General features: G+C 41.6%; 1 protein-coding gene across 3 annotated transcripts in view; it reads left to right on the top strand.

Moving 5' to 3' along the window:
- Positions 1-7,796, top strand: part of LOC125462632 (sodium-coupled monocarboxylate transporter 1) — an 80,241-nt gene extending 72,445 nt beyond the window's left edge. For 2 of the 3 annotated variants that reach the window (XM_048552854.2, XM_048552853.2), the window contains 3 exons: positions 1,592-1,695; positions 2,640-2,734; positions 5,843-7,796. In XM_048552854.2, coding sequence (XP_048408811.1) covers positions 1,592-1,695; positions 2,640-2,734; positions 5,843-5,968 — 325 coding nt within the window. In that variant the 3' untranslated portion in view covers positions 5,969-7,796. The remainder of the gene's footprint in view (positions 1-1,591; positions 1,696-2,639; positions 2,735-5,842) is intronic. The other variant, XM_048552856.2, reaches the window with a different exon arrangement.
- The last annotated feature ends 4,262 nt before the right edge of the window (positions 7,797-12,058 follow it).

The following is a 12,058-nucleotide window of genomic DNA, read 5'->3' as shown; positions in this document are numbered from 1 at the left end:
GACTCCCTGTCCCAGGGTCCTCACCTTGTTCGCTCCTCTGATAACACTGACTACCTGTTTTGGGGTCCTCATCTCTCTCACCCCTCTTCTGCAAAGCAGCAATATTAGAAAGTTGAGTGCTATTAGTGTCAATATCAGGACAATCTCTTGAACTTTTATTATTCATGTATGGGATGGGAGCGTTCCTGGTTAGGCCAGAATTTATTACCAATACCCATGTTCTTGATCAGTTGGCGGTGAGTCACTTTCCCAAATTACTGTGGTCCATGTGGTTCCATTTGGTCACATATGTGCTTCTGATCATATATCAACACCTCACAACATCAACATATTGTTAATTCTTAACCTCATGCAAAATCAGCTCTCTCACCTGCTGCTGAATCACACTAGACTCCTTTATTCCAATAGAATTCGGGCTAGTCTCCTACATTTTACCCTCTGTTCACCTGAAGTCATCCAAAACCCTGTTGCCTGTTTCTCAACTGACGTCACCTCCCATTTACTTATCATCCCCCTGCTCACTGACCTGCACTAGCTCCCTGTCAGACAAACGGAAATTTAAAATTCTCTTACTTATTTATAACTCTCTCTGTGGCCTCGCACTTCTTTGACTGTGTAATTTTATCCAGCCTTGCAATACACTGCACCAAATTTAGCCTTTTGAGCATTCCTGATTTAAAAACAATCCACGATTGGTGGCTGTGCCATTAATTGCTTAGGCTTAAAGGTCTGAAATTTCTTCCTTACAATTCACCCAATAATTATATAAGTATAACTTGATGCGAAATCATGATGGAAGAACACCCGTATTGATATTAGGACAGGAATTCCATGATTGTGACCCAGAGAAACTGAAAGAACAGCTGTATAGTTCCAAGTCAAGATGGAGTGTAGTTTAAAGGGCAACCCACAGGTGATAGTGCTCCCATTCATCTGCTGCCATTGTCTTTCTAACTTTAAGAAATCAACAATTTAGCAAGGAGCCTTGGCAGGTTGCTGAAATGTGCACATGGTACAACAGCCACTGTGTCATTGGCAAGGCAGTGAACATTGAAGATTGTGGATGGGGTGCAAATCAAGCAAACTGCCTTTTCTTGGATCATGCTCAGATGCCTGAACGTTTCTGAACCTGCAAGTCAAGTGAGGGTATTACATTACATTCCTGACCTGTGTCTTATAGATAGCAGACAGGATCTGTAGAGTCTGCAAGTAAACTATTATATCTAAACTGGTAGTATCATAAGCTCCGCCTTCAGAACACAAGATTTCACTTTATCAGTAACATTGTCAGTTTACAAAAAAGTTATTTCTTCTGAGGCTACCAATTGAGTCATGAGCAGTGTTACAGGGTGAAAATATCTGCACCTAACCTATGTGTGGACAGCATGAAGGTAAGTTTCTATACCACCAGGTTGGCTGGGATTTAAACCCAACTTTCAAGCAACAGCAAATAGACCAATTACTCTCCTCATTCTTACCAAGTACCCCTTTACTAGCACAGTCTATTCAGTACATTTCACAGCATAACACAATGTGGTCTTTATCATATGTCAACAACAACCTTAAAATGTGTTCTCTTTTTCAATTTCAGGCCAGTAATTGCAGACACTTTGTATTCAATCTCGTATCTTTACTTGAGCCCAATAGGAACTATGCTTGTTTTGATCCTTGGTCTCATTATCAGTTTGCTCACAGGTTAGTGCTTCTTCTTGAGTTTGTCAAAATTTATTAGGCAAGGCAGGTGATAGCATTGTTTTTAAGAAACATAAACAAAACATTGTTATCAATTTCTGTGCAATAAAAATGAATCCCATTGGAGCCAAATAATGTTCTCTGACACAACACTGTCCAAAAATAGCTGCCGTCCATCATAAATAGGAATGAGTTCGGATCCATACCTTGCTGCAGATCCCTATAGGAATGAGTTAGGGAAGCAAACTTAGCAGCATATCACCATGGCAATGTGTTGGGGAATCTATACTTTGCAGCTGATTGATAATGGTAATGAATTTGGGGTCTATCCTCTGGACTACATCACTGCAGAAATACATTTTGGAGATCCACTGGGAATGAGTTAGGGGAATCAAACTTTGCACCTGATCCCTATGAGAACATGTGTGGGGATCCACACTTTGCAGCAGATCCCTACGGAAGTGAATTAGGGAACCAAACTGAGGCTGGGGCATCTCACAAATCTGAAATAAACCTTTGCTATTGATGTCAGTAACCACTGAATACAACCCCACATTTAGTGGCAACTGATATCAAGGGCAAATGTTTATTTCAGATCTGCGAGCTTTTGATCTCTGGGCTGAACTCAGGCCTCCTGGTAGGAACATTACCATTGCACCACAAGAGCCTTTTAAAGCCTACTGCGCCTGATATTCCCAGGCAATTTCCCATCTAGGAACTAACCAGACCTGAACTTGCTTAGCATCCAAGATCAGTCATTTTGATATCAGTATGGCCAGAGGCTCTGTTTGGCCTCCATTAGTGATGGTGACTGTGATCAGCTGTTTGCTCTGAGGAGAAGCAATCCAGAAGTCATGTAGTCCTTCTCCAATCTCAGTCAGTTTTCAGAGTGGTTTTTTTTGATGTCTGTGGTTGATGTGCACTGAATCTGCTACTGATTCCCACAGGAGGGATGAAGAACACAGTGGACAAGAAGCTCCTGGTCACATACAGCGATATGCTATGCTTCAGTTACCTTGCCAACAAATGTATTCGCTCAGAGGTACTTTAAACAAAACAGTTTAAACTGTTTTGCACTTTCACGGATGTTTTAAATCAAATTAGAAATTCTCTCATGTTTAGTGTCACTGGTTTACCTTAATTGTGCTCTTGCTCTTTTGCCAGTCATAACACAGAATAGTCAGACGTGGTATTCAAGGAAGGACTGGGAATGGGGCATAACAGATAGGTTGAATACTGTAAATGATCATACTAACACAGAGTGAATTACTAATTACTTTATAATATTCTGCATAGCAAACAATAACAAAATATTGCACACTTTCGCTGGTGGTGTGTTAAATACAATTTTTAAGCAAAATTCTCCAGTCAGTTTTGTGTTTAAAAAGATCTTCATTTTTGAAGATTGATATCCTCAACAAATCTCCCAGCTGTACAAGTTTCAGTTTGTCCCTTCTCAGCTGAACAGGAAGCCAGTAAATCTCTGTGCCTGAGTATTGAAGTGCACAATAACGGATACTGGGTTTTCAAATTGACAAGGTTCAGAATTCTGCGAGTGGCTTCAAAGCAATTCCAGTGCTAGTTCTCCTGAGTGTTTCATCAGCAAAAATAACTAAGCAAAGTTGGTGTCTTCCACCAGCAAATCAAACCTCGAGTGGGGTAGCCACTTCCCATCAACAATCAGCCCCAGGCCAGAGATCTGCTGCCTCATGCTGAGAGATTAGATTAGATTCCCTGCAGTGTGGAAACAGGCCCTTTGACCCAACAAGTCCACACCACCCCTTGGAGCACCCCATCCCCTATAACCCACACACCCTGAATACTACGGGCAATTTAGTGTGGCCAATCCACCTAGCCTGCACATCTTTGAACTGTGGGAGGAAGCCGGAGCACCTGGAGGAAACCCACGCAGACACGGGGAGAATGTACAAACTCCATACAGACAGTTACCTGAGGCTGGAACTGAACCTGGGTCCCTGGTGCTGTGAGGCTGCAGTGCTAACTAACCACTGAGCCACCGTGCCGCCCAAGATACTCAAGGATATTTAGAGAACAGTCACAATTCTGGAAAAACTTGGCTTTTCTGCCTAGAAATAGAAACATAACATAGAATTTATGAGCAGGAGGCGGCCATTCAGCCTCAAGCCTGCTCCGCCATTCTTCACAATCATGGCTGATTGTCCAACTCAATCGCTTCATCCCACTTTATCCCCATAATCTTTGATTCCATCCCAAGTGCTATATCTTGTCACCTCTTGAAAATATTCATGTTTTGGTATCAACTGTAAGACCATAAGACCATAACACATAGGGACAAAAATTAGACCATTCAGCCCATTGAGTCTGCTCTGTCATTCTATCATGGCTAAGTTTTTCAACCCCATTCTCCCACTTTCTCCCTGTAACCCTTGATCCCCTTGATATTCAAGAACCTATTTATCTCAGTCTCAAATGTACTGAATGACCTGGCCTCCACAGACTTTTGTGGCAGTGAATTCCATAGATTCACCTCTGGCTCTGGCTGAAGAAGTTTCTCCTTACCTCTGTTCTAAAGGGCCTTCCCATTACTCTACAGCTGTGCCTTTCATCTTAGTTTCTCCTACCAATGGAAACATTTCCCACCATCCACTCAGTCCAGGGCATTTGGTATTTTGTAAGTTTCAATTAGATCACCCCTCAACCTTCTAAACTCCATTGAGTATAGATCCAGAGTCATCAAATGTTCCTCATATGTTAAGCTTTTCATTCCTGGGATAATTCTCATGAACCTCTTCTGAACATGCTTCAGGGCCAGTACATCTTTCCTGAGATATGGGGCCCAAAACTGCACACAATACTCCAAATGTGGCCTGACCAGAGCCTTATAGAGCCTCAGAAGTATATCCCTGCTTTTATATTCAAGTCCTCTCAAAGTAAATGCCAAAGTTGCATTTGCTTTCCTAACTACTGACTCAACTTACAAGTTTACCTTGAGAGAATCCTGCACTAGAACCCTCAAGTCTCTTTACACTTCTGACTTCTGAATTTTCTCCCCACTTAGAAAATAGTCCATATCTCTATTTTTCTTACCGAAGTGCATGACCTCACACTTTCTCATGTTGTAGTCCATCTGCCACTTCTTTGCTCACTCTCCTAACCTGTCCAAATCCTTCTGCAGCCTCCTTGCATCCTCAATACTACCTGTCCCTCTGCCTATCTTGTACTGTCTGTAAACTTAGCCTGAATGCCCTCATCTAGATCATTAATGTATATAGTGAAAAGTTGTAGCCCCAACGCTGGCCCTTGTGGAACACCGTTTGTCACCAACTGCCATCCAGAGAAAGATTCTTTTAACCCAATTCTCTGCTTTCTGCCAGACAGCCAATTTTCTGTGGTAATGAATTCCACAGGATCACCGCTCTTTGGGTGAAGAAATATCTCCCCATCTCTGTCCTAAATCATCTAACGCAAATCCTCACACTGTGACCCCTGATTCTTGACACACCCACCATTGAGAACATCCTCCCTACATCTACCCTGTCCAAACTTGTTAGAATTTTATAAGTCTGTATGAGATCCCATACCCTTCATTCGTCTGAACTCCAGCGAAAACAATCCCAAAATCGCTCCTCATACGTCAGACCTGCCGTTCCCCGAGCCAGCCTGGTAAACTTTCACTGGACCCCCTCGAAAGCAGGAGCATCCTTCCTCAGAAGAGGAGACCTAAACTACATACAACATTCCAGGAGTAAAATGAAATGTTGGGTGAGATTGTTGACACAAAATACCTGGAATGTAAAACAGTAGGACCAGTGGGAAATTGTTTGGGTTAGTAGACTATCTGACTTGTTACAAGTACAGAGGCCAATGGATCTTCCTTACTTAAATTTATCACGTGATCTGACATGTTGATATGTTTCCTGGATGGGATAAAGTCTCTGGTGTTCTGCAATCCAAAAGGATTTTCACAAGAACTTCACTGAAAAAAAGAGTTGTGTTGACATCACAGTTGATCAGTTGAGAGGAGAATTTAAGGATGTTACTACCTGTATATATTCACAGGTCAGATTCCCATACACAAAACTAGACGGCGCATTTGCTTCTGAAAGACTATGAATTGAAAATGTGTGTGCTGTATTGACTCTTGATATTGTCCTTTCTGTACCCACAGAATACGATTGCTAATGAGGAGCTGGAAGGAATAGCTGACACAGGAAAGGTCAACCCCACATTCAGTGACCAGGAGCTCAATAATTCTGAGAAGCAGAATCATATTGTATCTGCAACACATTTATAGTTGGCATGTGGGCTTCCTCTGACAAAAGGGCAGTGAACAATTTATCAGGCTTTGGTGATGTCTAACATGTCTGCATAAAATTGCTCTGTCCATTACTCCGAAGATCATTGGCCTATATATAATTCAGACCTCTTCCCTCCCCTTCCAGTACTACTTTTACCAAAATGCAGTGTAAACGGACTTATTTTTTTCATTGCACTTCCAGTCAAATCAAACTAGCAGAAACTGCTCTACAAACTTCTTCCAGATATTAGCTTTAAACATTCTAATGTCAGTGAGAACTCAGGAGGTCTGGCAGCATCTATGGAGAGAAAGCAGAGTTAATATTTCAGGTCTAGTGACTCCTCTTACCTGACCTGAAACATTAACTCTGCTTTGCCTTTATAAATGATGCCAGACCAGCTGTGTTTTCCCAGCAATTTCTGTTTTTGTTTCTGACTTCTAGCATCCACTTTTTTTATTTGAATGTCTCTGTTTCAGTAGTAAAGATATTTATGAGGCAACATGACAGACATTCAGGCTACAGTTTTGTCAGCAATTGGCTATTAGAATAGATTCCCTACAGTGTGGGAACAGGCCCTTCGGCCCAACATGTCCACACCACCCCTTGAAGTATCCCACACAGACCCATCTCCCTATAATCCACACACCACTGAACACTATGGGCAATTTTGCACGGCCAATCCATCTAGCCTGCACATCTTTGGACAGTGGGAGGAAACCAGAGCACCCAGAGGAAACCCATACAGACACAGGGAGAATGTGCAAACTCTGCACAGACAGTTGCCCGAGGCTGGAATTGAATCTGGGTCCCTGGCGCTGTGAGGCTGCAGTGCTAACCACTGAGCCACCGTGCCGCCCCTGAGTATCTGACTAAAAATTTTGCTTAAGCTTACATACTGGCTAATCAGTGCAATCCAAGAGAACTTTAAACTAATTAAGCATTTACATCTAAGCACTTCTAAAATGCCTATTAGTAGTTATTAGCCTATTAATGTTCTTGGAGTTTGAAAAAATCTTAATTTTAGACTATTCTCCATGTCTATAAACGTAATTAATTTGATCAGGGGTCATAAGAAATAGGAACAGCACTAAGTCATTCAACCTCTCGGGTCTACTTCACCATTCACTAGGATCATGGCTGATCTAACATTCCTCAGGTCCACCTTCCTGCCCAATTTCCACAAGTCTTGATTCTCCTACTGATCAAGAATCTGTCTATCTGTCTCAACCTGAAATGCACGAGAAGTCTGCGCCCACAACTCTTTGAGGCAAGGAATTCCAAAGACCACAGCCATCTCAAGAGAGCTGTCTGCTCACTTACTTAAGCTATGGAATGTGATCAAAAGTCAGTGGATGGGGTCATTTTGCAGCACGATGCTTTCTTAAATGTACACAAAAGATCTGAGAAATTATGATTTATATTGGATGTAATATCTGCAGGAAATTCTTCAATCTCTTCCATTTATTGCCAGATTTCTGACGAATTCTATATTAAAACTGTGACTGCACTTCAAAAGATTTTAATTGACTGCAAAACATGTTGACACCTCCAGTGGCTGTAAAAATTACTGTCTAAATGCAAATCTTCTGTTATCAAAAAATCCAGAACAATATAAAGGAAATTCTGGGAAAATGATTTGTTTTTTAAATTGATACATTACTTGGGTCAGTGTCAATGTCTACTCCCATAAACAACCCTCATTCTTGTTCTCCACGTGGCTGTGACAAGATCACAAAGTCAAACTGAGAACTTGTGACTGGATTCCAAATTACTGGTGTATGAATTGCAGTCACATGCCATACCTGTTTGGAGTGGAGGGATTGATCATAGACTGCTGTTAACAAATCAGAGAAGGTTTCACATTCTGAGGTGAATTTAATCAGACTTGGTACAACTTTGTGCAGCTTCTAGCTCTTTGTCCAGCTATTGCCAGCAGTACATTAGCTTCATGGGAGCAACTGCTGAGAATGTTTCCCTGTGTGACAAATTAAGGCCCATGCTGCTCCCATCTAAATCCAACGTGCTCCTCACCCACCCTGCTCCCACCCACACCCACCCTGCTCTCTCACCCATTTTCACCCTGCTCTCCATCCAGACCTATGCTGCTCCAATCCAGACCCACCCTGCTCCCACCTGGACCCAATCTGCTCACCACCCAGACCAACCTGCTCCAATCCAGACCCACCCTGTTCACCACACAGACCCAACCTGCTCCAATCCAAACCCACCTAACTCCCATCCAGTCCCATTGTGCTTCCACTCAGTCCCATGCTGCACCCACCCAGACCCACTCTGCTCCTACCCAGTCCCATTGTCCCAATCAGTCCCATGCTGCTCCAATCCAGTCCCACCCTGCTCCCACCCAGACCTATCCTGCTCCCAACCACCCCAACCTGCTCCAATCCAGACCCACCTTACTCCCACTTTGTAATAATAACATTTCTCACAATCACTGGCATGCTGCATGTTTGCTTCTTTGTCTCAGCTGTGCAATTAGGTCTGTGAAGTGTCTTGAGATGTTTTGTTAAAGGTGATATATATAAAACATTGCTGTTTTAAGCTCTCAATTTATGAGAAAAACCCACACTCAATTTATGAGAAAAACCCACACCCACACATTGTGCTCCCACTCAGTCCCATGCTGCACCCACCCAGACCCACTCTGCTCCCACCTAGTCCCATCCTGCTCCCAACCACCCCAAGCCTGCTCCAGTTCAGACCCACCCTGCTCCCACCCAGACCCACACTGCTTCCACCCAGACACACAATGATCTCCATCCATCACTAGTTATTCAGTGATCACCTGGTCACTGGTGCTGACAGACCATCCTTCACTGGTGGTTCACTGATCACCCATCACTAGTTATTCATGAATCATCCATTGCAGATTTACTGATCAACAGGTCACCGAATACTCTCCGATCATGCATCACTGATCATCCACTCACTTAATTCTCACTCATCATCTTTCACCAGTTACTCACCAATCACTTGTAACTGGCTATTCAGTGATCACCCTTCACTGGTTACTCACCAACTCTTTCTATTTTAGGATTCCTTTTTCTTTTATCATTAGCAGACTGGTGAAATAGGGTCTCCTTGAACAGCCCCAAATCTGTTCTGCTTGTGGGTTTTTCTCATAAATTGAGAGCTTAAAACAGCAATGTTTTATATATATCACCTTTAACAAAACATCTCAAGACACTTCACAGACCTAATTGCACAGCTGAGACAAAGAAGCAAACATGCAGCATGCCAGTGATTGTGAGAAATGTTATTATTACCAATGGAATATTTCACTGGCAGGTTTATTTGTAAACTGGAAAACATGTGACTAATTACAAGTTCTCTTGTGATTATGTGACTAGGTTAAAAGGTTGTCCAATGATATTTATCCTCTGAAGTCTGCATAGTGCTGCTTGATATGCAGGTGTGTGTTGCTGACACACACTCCACTGACAGCAACTTTCAAGTTCCGTGTGCAATGGCAAACCTCCTCAAATTGGGCTAAATTGTTTTCTGATCTGTGCCTAAGACAGTCTCACAGGGGAAACTGAATTGATTTGTTTGGCAACTCAGAACTATAGACAGCAGGCTACTGTGCAGACTGCCACTACTCAAACTATATATGTTTGTTTAGATCGTATCTGCTGTCTCACACTGCATCCGGCATACTCCTAGTGCATAATGTAATCTGTGCCAAATGAGTAGATCACTCAGACTTTAAAAATTCACTTTATATATTCCATATCATGATTATACCAATATCATAAAAATGACTTTTAGATTCCAGATGAACTGCTTGACAGTTGTCTACATCTCCAGGTAACTGGAATTCAGAACATACATTCAACTCAGCTGGTATTTCCTAGTGGCACAAACTATTTCTCTGCCAAAGTTTTGCATCTAATTCTTTTAACCACTTCCAATATCCAGGTAAATTGAGCTAAGACACAAATTTATCTTGCCCGATGTAAGCACAGCTTGAACAAATCTGAGTCAGCACCTCGCAACACAGTCTTGTTGACTTTCAATAAACTATCCACTACCACATACAACTGGACTCCCATGTGCACCCACAGCCCCACTGCACTGTTAAGTATACACGCGACCAGATTCAATAGGCACCCTTTATGATGGCAAACCCTCAACTATCTGATTTACCAATAAGCTGAATATTGGACTTAAATAACCCTGTGTGGACTCACAATCTATCTCATTCTTATTACTTGGTTCATAAAAATGGACTTTACTTTTGCCCCAAAGTCATACCTGCCCATTTCTGGATATATGTTGAAGATGTATTTACCTAGACCAAAACATCTTGCCTCAACAAAGTCTTGGTATGCAAATGTCTTTCAAAACAGGTATTTGGATTAGTGACAGAAATATAGATTAATGAGTCTGACATAAAGAACATGTCATAGATGTAGTTGCTTGCAGACAGAAATGAGGAACAGGAGGAAGTAGAATCAGTATCAGTGGATGTTCAATTAATAAGAGGCAGGAAACACTGTTGACAGTCAATTTTTAGCCTCCTAATCATAACCATATTGTTGGTATGGTACCTGTTATGACGATGAGACATGAAGATCATAAGTTTTTTGTGAAAAACACACTCTCTTATTTAATTTTAAAATGGACTTTGATGAAAACATAATTTCCAATGACCACATGATACAATGAGACCACAATTTCTGAAAAGTTCGAAACAGCAATTATCGGGACATCCTTCTGGAAGCTCACACCTTACACTATATCGACTCTGCAGTCAACAAATATAAAAATACAGTAGATGATATGACTCTTATAGCAGCACGGTGGCTTGGTGGTTAGCACTGCTGCCTCACAGTGACAGGGACCCGGTTCAACTCCAGCCTTGGGCTACTGTCTGCGTGGAGTTTGCATATTCTCCCCCAGCCTGTATGGGTTTCCTCCGGGTGCTCCGGTTTCCTCCCATACTTTAAAGATATGCTGCTTAAGTGGATTGACCATGCTAAATTGTCAGGGATGTGAAGGCTAGATGGGTTAGCCATGATAAATGGGGACAGGATGGGGCATGGGACTGTCTTCAGAGGGTCAGCGCAGACTCATTGGGCTAAATGGCCTCTTTTTGAGCTGTAGGGATTCAATGATTCCTCACCATGAACTGGTTTTAAAAAGAATTATTGAAACTCAAATATCCTGTTAGGACACTAATGGTCTATCATTAATCTCATACAATGAATAATGGTTTCTGATCCTCATTATTCTTATGGAGGCATGTATGTCCTTACATGAAGAGTGGATTTTAGACAGGGGTTAAAAAAACTGAAAAATTAATAGTGATCTCCTAATGGGCCTGTTGCATTACTGGAATTCCTCTTACCTTTGAAAACATTTAATTATACATTTTCGAAGACTTACCACAATCTATCAAGGATCTACTGTACTCTTAACATAAAGTCTACTTTTTAATCATCCAGGTGAACTGAATCAGTACGATAAAAAACAGAGAGCCAGACTCCAGGCAAATAGCTGAGTCTGTCTCAAGTGCAAGTAAACCTATTCAAAACCAAGCTCAGAAAGCAACTTGATATTCTACTGAAAAGTGGGCAAGATCTCAACACTTGGACTTCATATTGCTGCATCGTTCTCGACTTTGAAAGGAACTCTGTTACTCCTGCATCCCTCAGATTTGAATGTATGAGTAAACCATAATCCTGATTTTAAAAGAGTTTATTACAAGTTACTTTAAAATTAACCTTCACAGAGTTTTGAGCAACCATGCCACTCCATCTATTTCAATTAAAACACCTCTCCTTATGGACAGCAGGGGCAAAACAATAAAATAATTCAATTTGCTTCACTCCCTTGTCCGGAACATATTAAGCTACAAATCAAAGTTAATACAGTCTTAAGTCCAGAATGTCAATATCAAATTTATATAAAGCCAGTTACATAGGCATGAAAAGTGAACTGATTCAGATTGATTGGGAAATTAGATGTAATGATATGTCAGTAAACAAGCAATCATGGAAGTTCAAAGGAATGTTGTAAAACTTTCAGTAAATGTACGCTCTACTCACTTGGTGGCATAGAACTTG

The sequence above is a fragment of the Stegostoma tigrinum genome, chromosome 21, assembly GCF_030684315.1.
Source record: "Stegostoma tigrinum isolate sSteTig4 chromosome 21, sSteTig4.hap1, whole genome shotgun sequence".
In the NCBI taxonomy this organism is placed as follows: domain Eukaryota; kingdom Metazoa; phylum Chordata; class Chondrichthyes; order Orectolobiformes; family Stegostomatidae; genus Stegostoma; species Stegostoma tigrinum.
This window is presented reverse-complemented; position numbering and strand designations above follow the sequence as displayed.